The 22600-nt window shown below is 37.8% G+C and overlaps 1 protein-coding gene across 1 annotated transcript in view; it reads right to left on the bottom strand.

The window, feature by feature from the left end:
* Positions 1–15900: 15900 nt before the first annotated feature.
* PTGER3 (prostaglandin E receptor 3) overlaps positions 15901–22600 on the bottom strand; it is a 212806-nt gene continuing 206106 nt past the window's right edge. The window contains exon 3 of the mRNA XM_081490646.1: positions 15901–17658. Within this exon, the coding sequence (XP_081346772.1) occupies positions 17512–17658 (147 nt within the window). The 3' untranslated portion in view covers positions 15901–17511. The remainder of the gene's footprint in view (positions 17659–22600) is intronic.

Here is a 22600-nt window from a genome sequence, read left to right as displayed (position 1 = left end):
CAGGCAGGTTCTTTGCCACTAGCACCGCCTGGGGGAGCTCTAATAGGCTATATCCTAATACAAAATAAAAAGTTCAAAAAAACAAAAGGATTATTCACCATGAAAAGCAATTTTTTAAATTCTTTAGAAAGATATGGCCTGTTTAAATAAGCTTAATACATCTGATGCTGAGATGTGAGTCTGATTCAAAATGTAAACGTCTATAGCTGTTACCAAGGAAACCGTTTCATTTATTAGCTATCTGTTGGGGTACAATTTAGCTTCCTGAGAAATCTTTAATTGGATACTAATTGTCCTAGGTCTGTTGAGGTTGTTAATGTGTATCCAGTGGTCATAACCCCTCTTGTGACAGCTGAGGCCAGTTGCATGCAACAGAAAGTAATTTTTTTCAAGTGCAAATAACAAGGGTTGATACTTTCAGAACCTCCTGGGATTAGCAGATATTTTGTAGGTTTCATATAAATTGATTTGATGGAAAAAGCAAATAAGAGTTCTCTAATGACTGAGAACTACATACAAGGCAAAGCTTTTGAACATCCAATGATGATAGTCAAATTTAATATTAAAGCAGAATAAGAATATTCAAAATCAAGACATTATTTTAAAAAAGCATTATTGAATCATGTCTAGGTGTTTCTATTTAAGATCATTATAGAATATTTATTTTTAATAAGTCCTAGAATGGCAATGATGCTTAAATTGTTTGCCTGATTTCCTTCTCCCTGTTGTCCAAATCAGGTGAAATTTCAATTGATACCATTTATTCATTTTTTTTTTTCAAGGAAAATCTGTTGATTTTGCCAGAAACCATTTGGGATATCATGGATACAGAACACAGTCTATGCTCGCAAGAGTTTACCACAGGCTAGTGGTATAAACAGTGGAACACTTAACCCTTACAGTACAGTGTATCCTAAATTCTTGTTGTTGTTGTTTAGTCACTAAGTCAAGTCTGACTATTTTGCAACACCATGGACTAGTCCTCCAGGCTCTTCTGTCCATGGAATTTCCCAGGCAAGAATACTAGAGTGAGTATGTATCTCATAAATGCCATAACAAAGATGTGCATGGACATTATGAGAATATAAAGAAACAGCATAGAGGAAGACACCTAACCCACCCCAGAAGAAGGAAAATAGAGAATTAGAAAAGTCTCCTTAGAGGAGGCAGTATCTCTGTTGAAAGTTGACTAAGAACTTAAGAACTACAGGCACAAATAGAGAAAGGCTAAGCTCCAAAGACTATTTTTCATTTAGTATTAGCTTTTTACATTGCATATAAATTTAAAGTTAATAACCAAATATGAAAATATAGTAAAAAGCCACAAAATATCGGGATAATATAATGTTGAATCAGGAGTAAGAATATGACCAGAGTTCAGAAGAGATAATCTAGAAATTGTTTTTATTATATATAAGAATGATATTTAGAGATTAATATATTATAAATAAAGTATCACAAACCAATGGGGGATGAAATGTTATTATATAAATTATGTTAGGAAAATTGATGTTTGGGGAGAAAAAAATCAAGTTGATTTTCCCACTACCAGTTCAGTTCAGTTGCTCAGTCATGTCTGACTCTTTGTGACCCTAAGGAGTGCAGCACGCCAGGTTTCCCTGTCCATCACCAACTCCCTCCTGGAGCTTACTCAAACTCATGTCCATTGAGTCGACAATGCCATTCAACCATCTCATCTTCTGTCATCCCCTTCTCTTCCTGCCTTCAATCTTTCCCAGCATCAGGGTCTTTTCAAATGAGTCAGTTCTTTGCATCAGGTGGCCAAAGGATTGGAGCTTTAGCTTCAGCATCAGTTCTTCCAGTGAATATTCAGGACTGATTTCCTTTAGGATGGACTGGTTGGATCTCTTTGCAGTCCAAGGGACTCTCAAGAGTCTTCTCAAGAGCATCAATTCTTCAGTGCTCAGCTTTCTTTATAGTCCAACTCTCACATCCATATGTGACTGCTGGAAAAACCATAGCTTTGACTATACAGGCCTTTATCAGGAAAGTAATGTCTCTGCTTTTTAATATGCTGTCTAAATTGGTCATAACTTTTCTTCCAAGGAGCAAGTGTCTTTTAATTTCATGGCTGCAGTCACCATCTGCAGTGATTTTGGAGCCCAAGAAAATAAATTTTAAAATATTTCCCAATATAACATATGCCAAAATTAATTCCAGGTGAATGGAAAAGTTTACATAAAAAATGAAATAATTAAAATGAACATAAAAATGTGAATAAGTTTTAGTTTTTCCTAATATGATGAAAAATATAATGGTAGGTATTGCTGTATTGGACTTCATAAAAAAACTGTGTACCAAAATTATATTTATAAACAAATGACAAACTGGGAAAATTTTAGCAAAAAAATTGTGGCACAGTTTACATATACTTAATACAAAAAGTCAGTTCCAGTCCAATAAGAAGATCTAATATTACAATTGAATGGGCAAAGAGCATGAGAAGAAATTTCCCCCTAAATGAAGCTCTTGAAGTGAAATGAAGTGAAAGTCACTCAGTCATGTCTGACTTTTTGCGACCCCATGGACTATACAGTCCATGGAATTCTCCAGGCCAGAATACTGGAGTGGGTAGCCTTTCCCTTCTCCGGGGGATCTTTGTCCCAACCCAGGTATTGAACCCAGGTCTTCTGCATTGCAGGCAGATTCTTTACCAACTGAGGTATCGGAGAAGCCCTTATGACAGTTAAAATGGAAAAATAGGGAAGAACTTATAGAGTGATTGGCTATTGTAATAAAAGCCGTAGACTGGGTGGCTTAAGCAACAGCCATCTATTTAATCACACTTCTGAAGGCTGTGAAGTACAAGATCAAGATGCCAGCATGGTTAGGTTCTGGTGGGAACTCTTGTAAGTGTCGATTTTCTTGCCGTGTCCTCATACACAAGGAAGTAAGTTCTCTGATATGTCTTCTTATGAGGACACTGATCTCATAGTGGGGACTCCATCATCAAGACCTCATCTAAACCTCATTACCTCCCAAAGTCCCTATCTTTTAATACCATTACATGGTATGTGTGTGGGGGGGTTGGCCAGGAGTTTAACATATGAATGTGGGAACAAACATCATAACACAGAGTTAAGACAGCTGAAAATCCATTCTTCCATAAAACAGCAAGAATTTTGGCAAAAATTATCAAAATCAGCTTTTTAAAAACTCTTAATAAACCAAAGCCTGACAGCAGTGTGAGGGGAGTTCATTCAAGAAAAGCAACTGACTTTGGTTAAGAACATCAAGCTTTGTGATGTTTTAACTTGTCCTTTTCCATTCCTCTCTCCTCAGCTTCTCAGTAGTTTAAAAACCAGCAATCTCAGAAACATGGTAACTGTTAAAACTTAAGCCTAGCAGATACTGGAAGGAAGGGAAAGAGATTGGAACTACCCCAAAAGCTTTATCTCCAGAGAATTTTCATTAGATGACCTGCATGGTAGCTCCCTGAGAAAGTTTATCGTTGCTCGACCTAACTCAAGTCTTGTGCCAGGGAAGAGCAGAATCTGACTCTATGCTGGATCTGTTGCTTTTACTTTAACATTTGCTATCTGTTGCTTTCGGTACTATAATCACTGGAAGGACGCTGTCTATAGCTGTAAACATACATAATGGCCTGCCTCAGGGAACCCTGCCCCTTCTGCCTAAATGTTAAACTAAAGTGCTTTTGTTCAGCACACAAGGAGACATTCTGACCTGTCCACTTGTGAATGGCTGTAGAAAGGAAGAAATTAACACATCCTCTCCCTGAAGCAGGTCAATCCAGGAGATATTTTACAAGATTTATGGCCTTTTTACTTTATTTCCTCACCTTCCTCTCTCTGTTAAACTGGCATCCAGACCACCATAAGATGATAGTCCAGAGTGCTAGCCCACTATCTTCTCAAATGCCTGGTTTTCTAAATAAAGCTACTGTTTCTTGCCTCAACACCTCATCTCCCAGGTATTGGCTTGTTGTGCTGTGAGATGACCAACTTCTGATTCAGTAACAGTCTCCCTCAGTAAGGAGATGCCTATCTTTACCACAATCAGCAGCACCTGTCACAGATGCCACAGGCATTGGTTCCAGTAGGGGCAGGCAAAAAGTTGGCTAAAATATTTAAAAAGAAAATATGGGAAATGAGAAGCCCACAGTGGGCTTTGAAAAGCTCTGACATATTTCTGGGGATCTAGAAGGCCATACACACTTGCAATGTTTTGTGCATCCCCAGGAAGGACCTGATAATGTTCTAATTGCCTCTCTGGTTGATCTCGAGATTCTGCATAAGCTGGAAATCAAGACTAAAACACCATTGTAAACTACAGGAGTGTTGAAGGAAGATCCTAACATTCAAAACAGCCCCTCAGGAAAGACTAGAAAACAGTAGGAAATTGGAGAAAACCTAGTTCTAAAATAATACAGAAGACCAAAAGAATAAGAAAAGTCAAGACACATTTGAAGAATGGCTGGCTACCAGATATCAAGATTTTTTATACAATTATAGAAATTAAAGCAGTTATATAGTAAAGAAAAAAATAGACTTAGGCAATGGAGGAAAAATTGTAAAGTACATATGTGAATGTATAAGGACTTGATATCAATAACATAGATGATATATAAATGACATAGAAATATAAATTAAACACAATACAGCATCTAATTATATAAATGCTATTAAATATATAAAGGATATATAAATGATAAACATGGTATTTCAAAAGAGTAATAAAAAGACAGTCTATTCAAAAAAGTAGTGTTCAGTCAGTGGATTTCCTTGGAAAAGTAAATTTAGTTCCCAGTTCAGTTCAGTCGTTCAGTTGTGTCCGACTCTGAAACTCCATGGACTGCAGCACACCAGGCTTCCCTATCACCAGCTGCCGGAGTTTACCCAAACCCATGTCCATTGAGTCGGTGATGCCATCCAACCATCTCATCCTCTGTCATCCCCATCTCCTCCTGCCTTCAATCTTTCCCAGCATCAGAGTCTTTTCCAATGAGTCGGTTCTTTGCATCAGGTGGCCAAAGTGTTGGAGTTTCAGCTTCAGCGTTAGTCCTTCCAATGAATATTCAGGACTGATTTCCTTTAGGATGGACTGGTTGGATTTCCTTGCAGTCCAAGGGACTCTCAAGAGTCTTCTCCAACACCACAGTTCAAAAGCATCCATTCTTCGGTGCTCAGCTTTCTTTATAGTCCAATTCTCACATCCATACATGACTACTGGAAAAACCATAGCTTTGATCAGACAGACCTTTGTTGGCAAAGTAATGTCTCTGCTTTTTAATATGCTGTCTAGGTTGGTCATAGCTTTTCTTCCAAGGAGCAAGCACCTTTTAATTTCATAGCTGCAATCACCATCTGCAGTGATTTTGGAGCCCCCCAAAATAAAGTCAGCCACTGTTTCCACTGTTTCCCTATCTACTTGCCATGAAGTGATTGGACCAGATGCCATGATCTTAGTTTTCTGAACGTTGAGCTTTAAGCCAGCTTTTTCACTCTCCTCTTTTCACTTTCATCAAGAGGCTCTTCAGTTCTTCTTTGCTTTCTGCCATAAGGGTTGTGTCATCTGCATATCTGAGGTTATTGATATTTCTCCCAACAATCTTGATTTCAGCTTGTGCTTCACCCAGCCCGGCATTTTGCATGACATACTTTGCATATAAGGTAAATAAGCAGGGTGACAATATACAGCCTTGATGTACCCCTTCTCAATTTGGAACCAGCCTGTTGTTCCATGTCCAGTTCTAACTGTTGCTTCTTGACCTGCATACAGATTTCTCAAGAGGCAGGTCAGGTGGTCTGGTATTCCCATCTCTTTCAGAATTTTCCAGAGTTTGTTGTGGTCCACACAGTCAAAGGCTTTGGCATAGTCAGTAAAGCAGAAGTAGATATTTTTCTGGAACTCTCTTGCTTTTTCAATGTTCCAGTGGATGTTGGCAATTTGATCTCTGGTTCCTCTGCCTTTTCTAAATCTAGCTTGAACATCTGGAAGTTACGGTTCACATACTGTAAATTTAGTCCCAACTTCACCCAAAACATAAAAATGAACTCAAGAGAGACTGAAGACTTCAGTATGAAAAAATAAATCTTTATTAGTAGAAAATATGGTTGCAACATGGCAGGCTAGGTATTCTTAAATATGATACAAAATGTGAGCCATATGAGAAAATTGATAAATGTGTTGCAATTAAAATTTAAAAATTTGCCTGTCAAAAATAGCTATAAACAAAGGAAAAAAGTAAAGCTGCAGACCTGGGAGTAGATAGTTGCATTATATATCCAAAAAATTATTATTATCCAGAATATATAATGAGCTACAAGTCAATTTTTAAAAGAAAATATTTACTCTTTAATATTTTTCTTATTTCTCACCCAGAGTTTCTCTTAAGCATCTGAGCTAGAGGAAATAATGCTTAGACTCTCAAATCCAATTCTGTAAAGGTCAGTTAATGTTAGTATCCAATGTTTAGAAACACTGTCATTGGCAGTTTATCCTATTGCTGAAAATATAGAAACTTTGAACTTTTTATTCTGATAAATGTAAGAAAAATGCTTCGATCCTTCCTGTCAGAAGATTTATGTGGTGCCTAAATATATCTTACATGTGTTGTGATTAACTTAATTGTCTGTATCTTGGTACTGTTATCCTCCTGCCACTGGGTTTAATTACACTGCATTATGACTGGTAATTGAACAAAACAAAATATCATTATATCATTAGTTGGTTTTATAAGACTTTGAAACCTTTTTCCTAAGAGCTCTTGTATTTATCACAGCTATCACCATAGTCATCAGTTCTCCCAGAATTGTTTCTGGTCACTGACTTGTCATGTATACATTTTCCAGTTGCTTGGAATTTGAGCTCAGAAACCACTGATGTGCATTGATTTAGGTGGATTAAAGGCCTTCTGTTCAACCAGCTAGATTACAACCATTTTGAAGCGGTCTTACTCTTAAATGTGTTCTGTTTTACATGGGGATACTGAAAGTCCTATAGGAACAACCAGCAAGTTCATTTTGTCTGAGTTGCCTGTGGTTATGCAAAAGAGAATAATAACAAAAAAAAGAAGCTACCATTTACAATCTGCTGAGTTGGGTCTTCCAATAAGTCTTGACACAGCCAGGAGAGTACATCTTGTAAATTTTTCTATGATGCTATAAACAGTACAGAAGGATAGAAATATCCTGAGTGAAAGGCACTCTGGAACTGTAGCTGGGACCACAATCCAGCATGTATGCAAATGTGAAGAAAATATGTACCTTTCAGCAAAACCATCTCCTAGTTGAGTGCTAAGTGCTTCAAACTGCTCTTCTGAGGGTAAAAAATAGCATCTGGATACATAAACAGCTTTTTGAAAGATTAACTTAGTCATTCTGGCTTATCTAAATAAGTCAACATCTGTCATTAAAAAAAAAAAGGGTAATTTAGAGGAGCTTTACAGGAAAAATTTATCTCCTCAACTTTTCTTCTTTCTTATCCTCTCTCTTTCTTGCCTTATACTTACTTTTAAGCTTTTCAGCCACTCCAGGATATAAAATTTGCTACTGGCTGAAGTTGTGGTCATTTGGTATTTTATATGACCTTGATTTATATCCTCAGCATTAACGGCTTGAGGTTTAGGGCTATTTGTCCTCATAAGTAAACAAACAAAAAAATGTTAGTCTAGCTCAGGACTTTTAAGCTTTTTGTAAATAGCTTACAGTTTCAAAGTAAACCAAGATCTTTGAAATTTCAACCAGAGTTCATAGTGCAAGGTTATTTAAATGAGTAGTATCTCAGGTGGCACAAGTGGTAAAGAATCTGCCTGCCAATGCAAGAGATGCAAGAGACACAGGTTCGATCCATGGGTTGGAAAGATCCCCTGGAGAAGGAATGGCAACCCACTTCAGTATTCTTGTCAAGGAAATCTCATGGAAGAGGAGCCTGGTGGGCTACAGTCCATGAGGTTGCAAAGAGTTGGGCACGACTGAGCACACAACAGTGATCTAGTTTAAACCAATTTTGGAGCTTCCATGGTGGCTCAGATGGTAAAGAATCTGTCTGCAATGCAGGAGACACAAGAGATGTGGATTTGATCCCTGGGTAGGGAAGATCCCCTGGAGAAAGGAATGGTTAACCACTCCAAGTATTCTTGCTTGGAGAATTCCATGGACAGAGGAGCCTGGTGGGCTACCTAGAACTCAGAAAAATATATACAGTATTTTAAAATAAGTAATATAAAATACGTACAAAAAATTTTTTTCAGAGCACCACTATTCTCATGATTAAAGAATGGCTGGAAAGGGTCCTGTACTTATATAAGGAAAGCTTGGTTCTTGTCTGGGTCAGCCACTAATGACCTCTAAAGCCTTGGGCAAGAGTTGACTACTGGATGACTCTTCACTGTGACTGACGGGTGTTGTTGACTAATTGGCTGCAGCAGTCTCGACTGTGGCTTTAAAGTTAGTGAGTTTTCACTGTGTGACCAGAACCATGCATCTGAATAGGTGACTGGTAACCTGGATCCATATTTTTATTGCTTCTCCAAGTGATTGAATTTAATTCTGTGCCAGTGTTCAATGTCTAAAATCACATTGGTGATGGTGGGCCTTTAGTTGGCTTCTTTCTCAGTTCTGTGTATTTACCTCCCTGTGGTTAATTGAGGGTAGAAATCAAGGTAGCTGAACAGGAAGAGGCCCTGGGGACTCTGTTTTGTAACCTGTTTATACAAATGACCTGAGCCTATGCAGAAGAATATATGTCTGGAAACAGTAATGCTCTGATTGAAATAAAAATGACATCATAATTAGTACTAGTCCAAACAAAGACAATGACGAAGTAGCCTAAAAATTCACCTGTTAATTATTTGGTATCATACCACCTAACACTCAAATTATTCATTGAATCTAGTAAGACAAATATAATTTAATGGCAAAGATAGCATATTCTGTTTTTCTGGCATATTCTTTGGTATCAACTAATCGTGTATTAAGAACACATTATGTGACTTTCCTGAGCCCATTTATATCTTTTGTAAAATTGCTGGGCTTGTCTCACTTGTCCTCAAAAGCTAGCACTAACCATTCAGTACATTTCTTGGAAGCAGATAGCTTTTCATCTCTTTTGATTGACATAAAACCTCTATATAGGGTCACCCATCTTTGCTTATCCATGCTTTCACAATATACTACTGGGCTTATGGTCTTATATTTTGATTTCTTCTTGATCTCTGGAGGCTTTTATGAAATATTTTCAGCTGAATAATCTACAGTGATACAGTCTGGGTCAGCTTCCTTATTCTCTGTTCATGTTCCCAGTTACAGTCTTATGGAAAGAGGTTAGAATGAATCATGAACAAGCTGGTTGGCTTTATCTGCCGCCTGGGAGCCATAACTTTAAAATACAACTTTTGAGTTTTGAGCACTTAACAGCTGTTGCACACATTAAAACACATTTTTGAGAACATACATTATTTACTGTAATGACTGATTTAACCCTTTGTCCTCACATTATTCCAGAGAATTATTGCATATTTCTTTTACCCTATGTGATCAGATAAGTGAATAACCATGTTAGTGATGAGGTAGAATATAGGCAGATTCAGTGCTTCCCTAGGGCATCTTCAGTTCAGCCTGTGAAATCCTTAAATGTGTTAATATTCAGAGACAACAAAAAGGCTTACTTAATTGCTAAATGCATTGTTATGAGGCAAGACCAGATGCTAGCATCACATAAAACCTTTGCATGATTAATACTTTAAATACAGATGATTGAATATAGCAGTTGGGTATAATAAGATTAATATATCTTAAGTTATCCATTATAGAGAGAGCTCAGGGGGAAGAGCTCATTTTAATTGCTAAAAGTAGAGGGAGTGAGAGGTCAGGTGATAATAGAGCACATCTGAATTTCATCTCTCTTGACAAAAATTTTCTATGATTTCTATAAACATTCTTTTCTTTATCTATAACATGCATTTCTCTTTATCTTATATCTAATTATTTGCATTCCTCTCAGTAACTCAAGTATAGTTATTCTTCATTTTGAATTTGACTCTATAGAAATTCTCTGAGCATGTTGTCACCTGTTAAATTTTAAGAGGGTGTTACACTTTCTTAAAGTTGTATTAGGTGATGCCTTCTTAATACTATATAGGGCAGAAAAGTCTAAGAACAAAGGATAGATTCTTAAGAGGGGCTTAATCAATTGTGTCTCTTCCCTTGGATGAGGTAGGTAGATCACTCCATTAGAACAGACACCAATGTTCTGCTCAGCCAAGCTCAAATGACAGGGTTAGAAATATGGAACTAACCACTGATTATCTCATTGTATTACTCTTTTATTACAAAATGATTTACATTATTCTAGTGTTAATTTAAATGTCAGCATTCAAACTTTTAATGACCCAGTGAACACAAATATTCACCATGATTATATCAAAATTTGGGGGCTGTAGTTAATATTCTCCACGTTTTCTTGACCTTCTGGGAATATGACATAAGTCAAATATAGAAAAAAATCCTAAGCCAGTATGTTTGGTTTGGTTGTCAGGTTCAGAAAGAAGAGAATAATGATAATGGATTTTTTCTGAGCCTGAGTAATTCCCAGCCCTCTTGGGGAGCTGCATTATATTTGAACTGACTTTTTCATCCATTCCATTATACATTTATCCTTCTTACACTCCAGGCTCTCAGAATGTGGTGAAAAAAGCATGGTAATTCAGGGCCCAGCTCATCCCTGAGTAAGTTCTATGGTTTGATTTGTCTGAAATGCTTGTGTGCCTTCATCCAAAAATACTTATACTGTGCCCTAACTATACACATGGAAACATTGGGATAGATCAAACGTTGGGATACATCAATGATTTGAATAAAGATTTTAGCTTTTGTAGGTTATGCATTCTAGTAGGGGAAGGCAGAGAATAAATAATAAACATAATAAAAAGTAGATTTTATAGAGTGCTGCTGCTGCTGTTCAGTTGCTAAGTTGTGTCTGACTTTTTGTGACCCCGTGGATTGTAGCATGCCAGTCTCCATGTGGTTCTCCATGCAAGAATACTGTGATAAATGTACTTAAAAAACGAAAGGAGCCTGATAGAGAGAATCAGTAATAGAGTCACGAGGGGGCAGTGAGGAACAATGTAGAGGTTGCAGTTTTAAATGAGGTGGTCAAGATAAGCCACAGTGAGAAGACATTTGAGCACAGTTGAAGAAGATTTAAAAAGTCAGCCCATACACATAGTTGGGAGAAAAGATATTCAGGGAGGGAGAACAGCTTGATCCATTGCCCTAAGTCAGGAGAATGTCTACTATGTTTGAGCAACAAGGATGGTTAGAGTGGATGGAGTGACAGACCCCAACGTGAATATGTGAATGTCTTCTAACGCTCAACACAATCCTGTGGATGGAAGGATTGGATGCAATTAACTTACAACGTAATGAAAAAGGAACAAATAACTACTAAGCACCTAGTATTTTCTAGGCATCTTATGCTTTTTAATTTCATCTTTGCATAAATCTGGGCTTCCCTTGTGGCTCAGCTGGTAAAGAATCCACCTGAAATGTGGGAGACCTGGGTTTAATCCCTGGTTAAGAAGATCCCCTGGAGAAGGGAACTGCCCACTCCAGTATTCTGGCCTGGAGAATTCCATGGACTGTATGGGGTCTCAAAGAGTTGGACATGACTGAGCGCCTTTTGCTTCATTTCACTTCGCTTTCATAAATCTATTGAGGTTGTTATTATATCACCATTTTACAAATTACGGTGATAACACATCAGTTCAGTTCAGTCGCTCAGTCATGTCCGACTCTTTGCGACCCCATGAACTGCAGCACGCCAGGCCTCTCTGTCCATCACCAACTCCTGGAGTCTACCCAAACCCATGTCCATCGAGTCAGTGATGCCATCCAACCATCTCATCCTCTGTCGTCCCCTTCTCCTCCCGCCCCCAATCCTACCCAGCATTAGGGTCTTTTCCAATGAGTCAACCCTTCGCATGAGGTGGCCAAAGTATTGGAGTTTCAGCTTCAACATCAGACCTCCCAATGAATACCCAGGATTGATCTCTTTTAGGATGGATTGATTGGATCTCCTTGCAGTCCAAGGGACTCTCAAGAGTCTTCTCCAACACCACAGTTCAAAAGCATCAATTCTTCGGCACTCAGCTTTCTTCACTGTCCAACTCTCACATCCATACATGACCACTGGAAAAACCATATAAGACCAAGGCTACAAAGCTACTAGTAATGGGGCTGAGATTTGATCCCTTCAAATCCTGAACTCTCTCAGCTATATCATCCAACCTCACTAGTATTCATGGCTTTCAAGTTCAGTTTTTAAACAAAGCAGCCAAAAATATCTAAGGGTTACTAAAACCCAGCTCCAGGATTAGCACATAGTGTCATATTGGCTGATGGGGTCAGAAGCGATGGTGACTCCCACTTGTTGCCTCTCATTTGCTTATTTCCCAGCACTCGCCTTGTTTACAGGAAGAGAAGCTGTTGAAGGTGACCTCGGTATTGCTCATAGACATCAAGAGTTGCAGTCACTATGTAAAACAACCAGCCAAAGAGAACTATATGACCAGTCTCTTTGTTCCAGTTAAGGTCCCTTTTGGGTCACATTCCTGAGCAGTCATATGATAACACTGACTTCCTCTTCCCAGCATGGAACTACTGGGAGCAGTCAGCTGGGCTAAAGTTGTCAAGGTCATAAGCAACCCTGCCTCCAGGTGGAAGATATGAGTCATTTGGGGAGGAAAGCATGCCCATTTTGACACCTCAAGATGACCACGGATCAAGGCCCCCTTTGAAACTCCTGGGCATCTAAAAAGCACTGTCTATAAACCTCTGGCTTCTAATGAGTCATGATTAGATTTAATAGGAAGACTTATCCTACAGGGAAAAATAATAAAACTTCCTGGTGCTGTTCCAGAGAAATACCTGAGCTTAATAAGATCTTGCACATAATTCTGATGAAGATTTGGTGTTCCAAATAATCAGAATAGCAAAGTCAACAGAATGTTTGCTGAAGTTCTGCTGTAACACGTCATATTGGTGTGTGACCCCTTTTATTAATGACAGCAGCAATGATAATACAATAATAGCAGCAAATATTTATGGAATGCTCACTTTGGGCCAGACACTATTCTAAGCACTTTGTAAGAACAAATGTATTGACTTATGGTAGAAAATTCTGAAAAATATGTGTTATTTGTCTTCATTTTGTAGATGAGAAAACTACAGTGCTGAGACATTCTTGTCCAAGGTCATGTGGCTGTTAAGCACTAAAACTTGGCAGTATGGGTCCAAGTTGATACTAACACATTGGAGGAGCTAAATAAATATTGATTTTGGTTTCTTTTCTGTTTTGTGGACCTATTGAGCAGTCTTGGCTGGATTGGAAGGAAACGTGGATCATCTGATTTTCTACTCAATGGCTTCTGTCTCCCAGAACCTTCCAGAACGTGGGCTGTCCTGCCTAGTGGCAGGCACTGGTGCTTGTTCTTGGCACTGCTGTCTGTCCTAGAGTCTACTGCAATGTCACAGACTGTACTCCTTCAGGAACATTGGGGGAAGCACTATTATTTCTCATTAAGAGTCTGTAGGATTTTCACAAGGATAATTGATATGTGTGAAGTGCCACAACTATAAAAACTGCCACTTATTATAGTTCTAAGAAGTATGGTGAGACAAAAATGACAGTTGTTAGGAATTTTAGTCATCTCATTAATATAGGCTTGTTTGTTTCTTTAAGAGATAAATTATTAGAATATTTGAGGATAAAAACACAAGTTCTAAATTTTGTTAATTTAAGGAAGAAAGAATTCAAAACTTGAGTCATAAGTAAATTATTGCCTAGTGTATACAAGGACTTAATACAAATATTTATGAACTGGCTGGTTAAATAAATGATATTAAGCTCATGGTGCTGAATTAATAGCAGATAAAAGTAGACCAAATTTACTTGGAAATAAAAACGTTTGGAAAAAGTTACAGATGTATGAAGCCTGCCTGCCCCTTCTTATATTGACCATTCACGAGAATGGTCTCAGTTGTATACCAGGGATTGAGAATTTGGGGTAAAAGGTACAACCTGAAGCTAGTATAAATATTACATTTATCATTAAAATGAACAAAAAACTTTGGGACAGATGAGTCACAAAGCCACCAAGGTAATTAACTTCTTTTTTTTCAGTGTGATATAGGCTGAACAGAATGAAAAATAATAATAATGAATTGTTAATACTAGTGATTATTATGTTAATAATTTAATATTGTTATTATTATTAAATAATATTAATGAATTTTTTCAAATAGAATTATTAGCCTTTTGCATTGTGCATTGAGAAAAACACTAATCTAGGGCTTCACTTTTTGAGCTAAATAAGAATCTATCAATTTCTTAAGCAAATTCCCTCATGGTGCAAGTATAAACTAATGAAAACAAGAGAGTTTATAAGCCTTCCTCCAACATATTTCTATTAAAATAACTAGCAGCCCTGGAATTCTGAAGAATGTTTGTCATTTTTCAAATAAAATCACTCACATTTTTGACGATCTTAAACATCACATACTAGTATTTTTTCTGTCTAAATCTGAGTCATTCAGAATCTAAACATTGCTTTAAGATTATAGCTCTGCTTTAGATTAAAAAATCATATTGGATTCAAACTTGGCCTGGATACATTATCTCAAGTCGGTTGTTTCTTCCACAAATATTATTGTAATTAACCCTCTTGACTGTTCCATGCATTTGCCTATAAAGAGAAAATTGTTCTAGATTATGAAATACAGTTGAATGTTATCATCATCTTTGGTCTTTTATTCTCAAGTGTTAAAATATTACTTCTTTAATAACTTCAGTAGGAAAAAAACAAAATTGGAGGCTTTATTCATGAAGCCAAAAAGATGTCTGTGTTTAAAAATAAAATGAAAAATAATGAAACGTTTAAATTGTGATCCGAATTATTAACTCTAAGCATTTACACGTGCCTTTATTTCTCTAGTTTATATTAAGAGAAGAGCCAAACAAAAAGATAGAAAAGTGGAAGAAAACAAAGAAAGTCTCTGATCTGTATATTTTAACTAGATGTCAGTATTTAAAATAGCCTTGCTCAGACTTACAAGCTTATAGAATCTTCTAGAGGAATTTATGCATTATTATCAGTATTGTGTATGGAGGCAATGGGATAATATGATCTGGTATATCTTAGAAACTTACTTTTTTTCCTGACTCATTATGACATCTACCCATTTCAATAAATTGACATTGTCACCTCGGCTGTTTCATTTTGTGATAATATCAAATTCTCATGTCATTACATGGTCTATGTATATAAAATAATTAGAATTTCTTTTTCATATCATCCTTACCATAATTTATCACACGCCTAACATTTTGTTTATTGCATTTACGAGACTTGCAAGATCCTGATAAAGACATGGAACAGGAAAGGTCCAGAAAGAAGAAAAGCATAGAAGACATGCAGGAAAAAGGAAAAATACTATTTGTCATTAATAAAGAATATGATCCTGACAATTAGGTTGTCATAAAGGCAGAATACTTCTGCTCTTAACATCTGTTGGCATGAGAGTCAATGCTTCAGAAAGAAAGGATGTTTCATTAAGAAATTTAAGTGATGGTCATGGAAATGACAGGAGGTTAGAGAAGGAGATCTGGGAAAATGAAAAATTTAGTATGCTCCCTGTTTCCAACGATGTTTCCATGGGGAGAGTCTGAGCTGTAGGGAGAGAAGGGGTTATTGAGATAAAGACAGAAATAGCAGCACAGGTAGAGTTACAAAGAGAGAGAGGATACACAGAAGACTTTAGAATAATCTGTTGTATTCGATAAAAACACTAAAAAAGCATTTATTATCCAGAACATATTTTAAAAACTCTCACAAGCCATTAAGAAATTGAGACATAACTCAGGAGAAATTGTCAATTTTATTGCTGGACATCATGGAAGAAAACTAAAGTACCAATAAGATTTGGAAAGATTCTCAACCTTACATCTTGATCAGGAAAATGTAAAATAAATTAGCAATGAGATACCATTTCATACCTACAAGGATGTGAAAAATTAAAACATCACAAACATCAGTATAGACACACATGAGGGAAATCCTCATAAATGTGAGCATAGAAGATGCATGTGCCCCCTTTAATCCAGCACTTTCACTCCTAGGTATCTGTCTTAGAGAAACTCATGCAGATGTGCACAAGTAAACATGTATACAGATGATTTTTTTTACAGTGAAATGAAATAATTTTCCCTTGGCAGGGGACTGACAAATTATGTTTTCTTCAAACTATAGTTTAGTTTAACAATTTAGAGCTTCATGTTTCAACATGGATAAATATCAAGAAATACAACTTTGAGTAAAGAAAACCAAGTATCAAATCATACATATAATATGAAAACAGATATGTAGATATTGTAAACTCACAGAAAAGTATACATATGTAATGGATGCATATACATATAGTAAAAGTGCAAAGCATGCATGGTAATAGGACATAGCAACCTCTGGATGGGGTTACCTTTGGAAATGGGTATAGGAGAGAAAATGGAATGGGTTGGGATGTGGGGTGTTTTTGTAGCATTTTCTTTCTTTAACAAAAAGAAAGTTGAAGAACTTCCAATAATGTGATCTTGACAGAAAGATTTGTTTTTAATCTCCCAAAAATTCCTCCTGAAAAATAAATCAGTTAGGATAGAAAATGAGAAACCCGTTGACAGTATCAAAATAAAACTAGAAAGTAAGGCATTTCCATAAACTTCAGATTATGAAAACAAATAATAAATCACCTACAGCAGTAGAACAGTAACATGATCAAAGTTCAGTGGCAGGAATAGTGAGAAATGAATGGGGACAAACTTGGCACCCCACAAGCTCCAGGTTCAAATACTTTGTCAGTAAATATCCACGTCTGAGGAAAGAGAACACAGTGTGTTCTGGGTAGAAACCTGGAAGCAGATTTGAGAATGAGCAGTGAAACGGAAAAACCCCAGGGTCTGCAATTTGCAAATGAAATTAAACAATGGCATGCAAGCATTACAAAATCAAAGTTCTGAGCTCATTTCAATTTGTAATTAAAGGACCATATAATTAAGTCACCAGTTGTTCAGTTGCTGTCGTGTCCAACTCTTTGTGACCTCATAGACTGCAGCATGATCCCAGATGTCCTTCACCGCCTCCCAGAGTTTGCTCAAACTCAAGTCCATTGAGCTGATGATGCCATCCAACCATTTCATCCCCTATCATCTCCTTCTCCTCCTGCCTTCAGTCTTTCCCAGCATCAGGGTCTTTTCCAGTCAGTTTTTCCCATCAGGTGGCCAAAGTATTGGAGCTTCAGCTTCAGTATCAGTCCTTTCAAGGAATATTCAGGATTGATTTTCTTTAGGATTGACTGGTTTGACCTCCTTGCAGTCCAAGGGACTCTCAAGAGTCTTCTCCAGCACCACAGTTTGAAGGCATCAACTCTTTGGCACTCAGCCTTTTTGATTGTCCAGCTTTCATATTCTGAATTTCTCTCTTTACTTCCTTTCTCTGTTATTTAACTTATAAATGGAAGTTAACTCGTGACAGACTTTATTTTCTTGGGCTCCAAAATCAGTGCAGATGGTGACTGCAGCCATGAAATTAAAAGACACTTGCTCCTTGGAAGAAAAGCTATAACCAACCTAGACAGTGTATTAAAAAGCAGAAACATTACTTTGCTGACAAAGGTCCATATAGTTAAAGCTATGGTTTTTCTAGTAGTCACATGTGCATGTGAGAGCTGGACTATAAAGAAAGCTGAGCCCTGAAGAATTGATGCTTTTGAACTGTGGTGTTGGAGAAGACTCTCAAGAGTCCCTTGGACTGCAAGGAGATCAAACCAGTCAAATCTAAAGGAAATCAGTCCTGAATATTCATTGGAAGGACTGATGCTGAAGCTGAAGCTCCAATACTTTGGTCACCTGATGTGAAGAGCCTATCCATTAAAAGAGATCTTCATGGTGGGAAAGATTGAAGGCAGGAGGAGAAGGGGACGACAGAGGACGAGATAGTTGGATGACATCACCGACTCTATGGACCTGAGTTTGAGCAAGCTCTGGGAGATGGTGAAGGACAGGGAAGCCTGGCATGCTGCAGTCCATGGGGTCACAAAGAATCAGACATGACTGAGTAGACTGCACAAAGTTATGGAAAAACCATAACTTTGACCATATGGACCTTTGTAGGAAAAGTAATGTCTCTGCTTTTTAATATGCTGCCTAGGTTTGTCATTGCTTTTCTCCCAAGCAGCAAGCATCTTTTAATTTCATGGCTGCAGTCACTGTCATTGGTGATTTTGGAGCCCAAGAAAATAAAGTCTGTTACCAGTTAATTTCCATTTGTAAGTTAAATGACAGAACAAGGAAGTAAAGAGAGAAATCCAAAATGTGAGACATTTTATAGGACAAAGAATCCAGTGTGTACAAGGCAGTGTCTGCAGGGGGAAAAGAGAGGTGAGACACTTCTCTGAGTGTAAAGACACTTCTCAAATTAAAGTGGGAGCGTTGTTTCCATCTTGATTTAAACAAACTGAGGCAGGAGATAGATGAGACCCAGGCTGAACAGTCTATCCCTGTGGACAGAAGCCCCGTAATAGCAGAAACTCCATAAAAGCAGGATGAAAGAAGGCTGGGTCCTGCTTAGATGAGAGATGAAAGTCCACATATTCCTTATTTTCAGTTAAGGAAATCTCCCTGACTACATATGCACAGGAAGTTTCCTTGTAGGTCAAAAGAGAGGGGGGTGTCACCTAATAGTAAGTGATGCGGCTACTCATAAGCCCCTTAGATAGAATCCATCTTGGTTAAGACATGCACACACACACACACAGGAGGACCCTGAGATACACCAAATACGAACTCAGAACCAGGCAAAGCAAAGATAATCGGTCAGAGGGAACTTGGAAGAAATGCCCCATAAAAGTAATTCAAGCTACCAAGAGGGTGCGACTCTCCCTGAACCCGCCTGTGTGTCTATCCACACTTACTGTACTTTTTCTTCTCCCAATAAACACTTGTTTCACTACTTTCTGTCTCTATATGGAAATTAACTTCTACACAGCTGACAGGCCAGGGTCTTGCCCCTGGCCACTGCCCCTGGTGATCTAGTGGTTAAGATTCAGCACTCTTCCCTGCCGCTGCCCAACCTCAGTCTCTGGTAGGCATCGAAATCCTGCTTCAGTTCACTACAGGCTGAGACCAGCTGAGGTGAAAACCAATAAACACATTTTGGAGGCAATTTGTACACTTGACTTTGGACTAGGTATGAGATGATACCAAAGAAATAGTGCCAATTTTATTATGAATGAGAATAATATTGTGATTTTGTTAGAAAGTGCCCATAAATTTTAGAAAACCATACTGAGTCATATAGGGATAAAATTATGCTGTGTGATATTTGCTGTAAAATGCACCAAGAATGAAAAAGAAAAGCTGTTTAAAAAATGGGTCAAGTTGGTAACTCAGACAGTAAAGAATTTGCCTGCAATGCAGGAGACCCAGATTCAATCCCTGGGTCAGGAAGATCCCCTGGAGAAGAGAATGGCTACCCACTCCAGTATTCTTGCCTGGTGAATCTCATAGACAGGGTCACAAAGAGTTGGACACAACTAATGACTAACACTTTCACTTTCATACAAAGCCACAGTTATCAAAACAGTGTGGTACTGGCATAAAAACAGGCATATTAAACTAATGGGATAGAATAGAGAACCCAGAAACAAACCTTTGCACATATGGTCAAATAATCATCAACAAAAGTGACAAGATGACACAATGAGAGAAAGAACAGTTTTTTCAACAAATGATGTTGAAAAAAACTGAATATCTACCTGCAAAAGAATTAGTTTAGACCCTTACCTTACATTATTTACCAAAAACTAACTCAATATGGATTAAAGTTCTAACTGTAAGACCTGAAACCATAAAATTACTGGAAGAAAACACAGGGGAAAAGCTTCGTGACATTGGATTTGGCAATGATTTCTTGGTAGGACACCAAGAACACAGGAACAAAGTTAGACAAATGAAACTAACAAATTTAAAAACATCTGTGCATCAAAGAAATAGCCAACAGAGTGAAAGGCAACCTTCAGGTGGGAGAAAATATTTGCAAGTCATAAAAGTGAGAAGGAGTTACATCCAATATGTATAAAGAACTCTAACAATGATGACGCCAACAACAAAATTAAAAAATGGGCAAAAGACTTGAATGGACATTGCTTCAAAAAAAGACATACAGATGGCTCACAAGTACATGAAAAAATACTTCCACATGACTAATCATTAGAAAAATGAAAACTTCAATAAAATATTACCTTCTCCATTAAGATGGCCACTATAGCAAAAAATAACAAATGCTGGAGATCCTAGAAGCTTTGTACACTGTTAAAGGGAATGTAAAACAATGCAGCCACTTTGGAAAACAGTTACCATATGATCCAACAGTTCCACTTCTGCGCGTATATTCAAAAGAATTGAAAACTCAGTTTCAAAGAGATATTTGCACACTTGTGTTCACTGAAGCAGTACTTATAACAGCTAAGAAATGGAAGTAACCCAGATGTCCATCAGCCAATAAATATATAAAGAAAATGTGATAATACATACATTGAACTGTTTTTCATGAAGGAAATTCTGTCATGTGCTTCAACACGGATGAACCTTCAGGACACTATGCTAAATGAAATTAGCTGGATATTAAAAAAACAAATCCTGTATAGTTCCACCTACATGTGGCATTTATAATAGACAAATTCATAGAAACAGAAAGTTGAATTGTGGTTTCCAGAGGTTGGGGGAAGGAAAAAATGTATTGTTCAAAGAGCATAGAGTTTCAGTTGTACCAGATGAAAAACTTTTAGAGATTTCATTGTATAACAGTAGGAATATGGCTAACATTACTAAATTGTGCACTTAAGAAAGGTTATGATGGTAAATTTTATGTTATATTTTTACCACAATTTTAAAAAATAAATAAAAGACAGATTCAGTGAATATGACATTTTGGTAATTGTTTTATGACTGATATCTCTTGTGGTCCAGCTGAGGCATGTGTGTTCAGTTGTGTCTGACTCTTTGCCACCCCATGGACTCTACCTAGATCGCCCGCCAGGCTCCTCTGTCCACGGAATTTTCCAGGCAACAATACTGGAGTGGGATGCCATTTTCTTCTCCAGGGCATCTTCCAGACCCAGGGATTGAACTGGTGTCTCTTGCATCTCTTTCCTTGACAGGTGGGTTCTTTACCAGCTGAGCCACCAGGGAAACCAGATGTCTCTTGTACTAGTCTCTAATTTTATATCTATATCAAATTTTTAGTAATTATTATAGAAAAAATTGAAAAAATATAGAAAATGTTAACACATTCACTCAGAGCAAGGAGTAATTGGGTGTTTTTGTATGTTTGGAATATTTCATAATTGAAAAAAGTAATAGATACGGAAAATTGGCAAGATTGGACCTTCAGTTCAGTTCAGTCGCTCAGTCGTGTCCGACTCTTTGCGACCCCATGAATCACAGCACACCAGGCCTCCCTGTCCATCACCAACTCCCGGAGTTTACCCAAACCCATGTCCATCGGGTCAGTGATGCCATGCAACCATCTCATCCTCTGTCATCCCCTTCTCCTCCTGTCCCCAATCCCTCCCAGCATTAGGGTCTTTTCCAATGAGTCAACTCTTCACATGAGGTGGCCAAAGTATTGGAGTTTCAGCTTCAACATCAGTCCTTCCAATGAACACCCAGGACTGATCTCCTTTAGAATGGACTGGTTGGATCTCCTTGCAGTCCAAGGGACTCTCAAGAGTCTTCTCCAACACCACAGTTCAAAAGCATCAATTCCTCAGCGCTCAGCTTTCTTCACCATCCAACTCTCACATCCATACATGACCACTGGAAAAACCATAGCCTTGACTAGACAGACCTTTGTTGGCAAAGTAATGTCTGCTTTTAAATATGCTACCTAGGTTGGTCATAACCTTTCTTCCAAGGAGTAAGCATCTTTTAATTTCATGGCTGCAGTCACCATCAGCAGTGATTTTGGAGCCCCCAAAAATAAAGTCAGACACTGTTTCCACTGTTTCCCCATCCCACAGGACTGGAAACAGTCAGTTTTCATTCCAATCCCAAAGAAAGGCAATGCCAAAGAATGCTCAAACTATCGCACAATTGCACTCATCTCACACGCTACTGCACAATTGCACTCATCTCACATGCTAGTAAAGTAATGCTCAAAATTCTCCAAGCCAGGCTTCAGCAATACGTGAACCATGAACTTCCAGATGTTAAAGCTGGTTTTAGAAAAGGCAGAGGAACCAGAGATCAAATTGCCAATATCCACTGGATCATCGAAAAAGCAAGAGAGTTCCAGGAAAACATCTATTTCTGCTTTATTGACTACGCCAAAGCCTTTGACTGTGTGGATCACAATAAACTGTGGAGAATTCTGAAAGAGATGTGAATATCAGACCATCTGACCTGTCTCTTGAGAAACCTGTATGCAGGTCAGGAAGCAAAAGTTAGAACTGGACGTGGAACAACAGACTGGTTCCAAATAGGAAAAGGAGTACGTCAAGGCTGTATATTG

The sequence above is a fragment of the Giraffa tippelskirchi genome, chromosome 5, assembly GCF_054371585.1.
Source record: "Giraffa tippelskirchi isolate mGirTip1 chromosome 5, T2T-mGirTip1v1.2.pri, whole genome shotgun sequence".
Lineage (NCBI taxonomy): Eukaryota > Metazoa > Chordata > Mammalia > Artiodactyla > Giraffidae > Giraffa > Giraffa tippelskirchi.
This window is presented reverse-complemented; position numbering and strand designations above follow the sequence as displayed.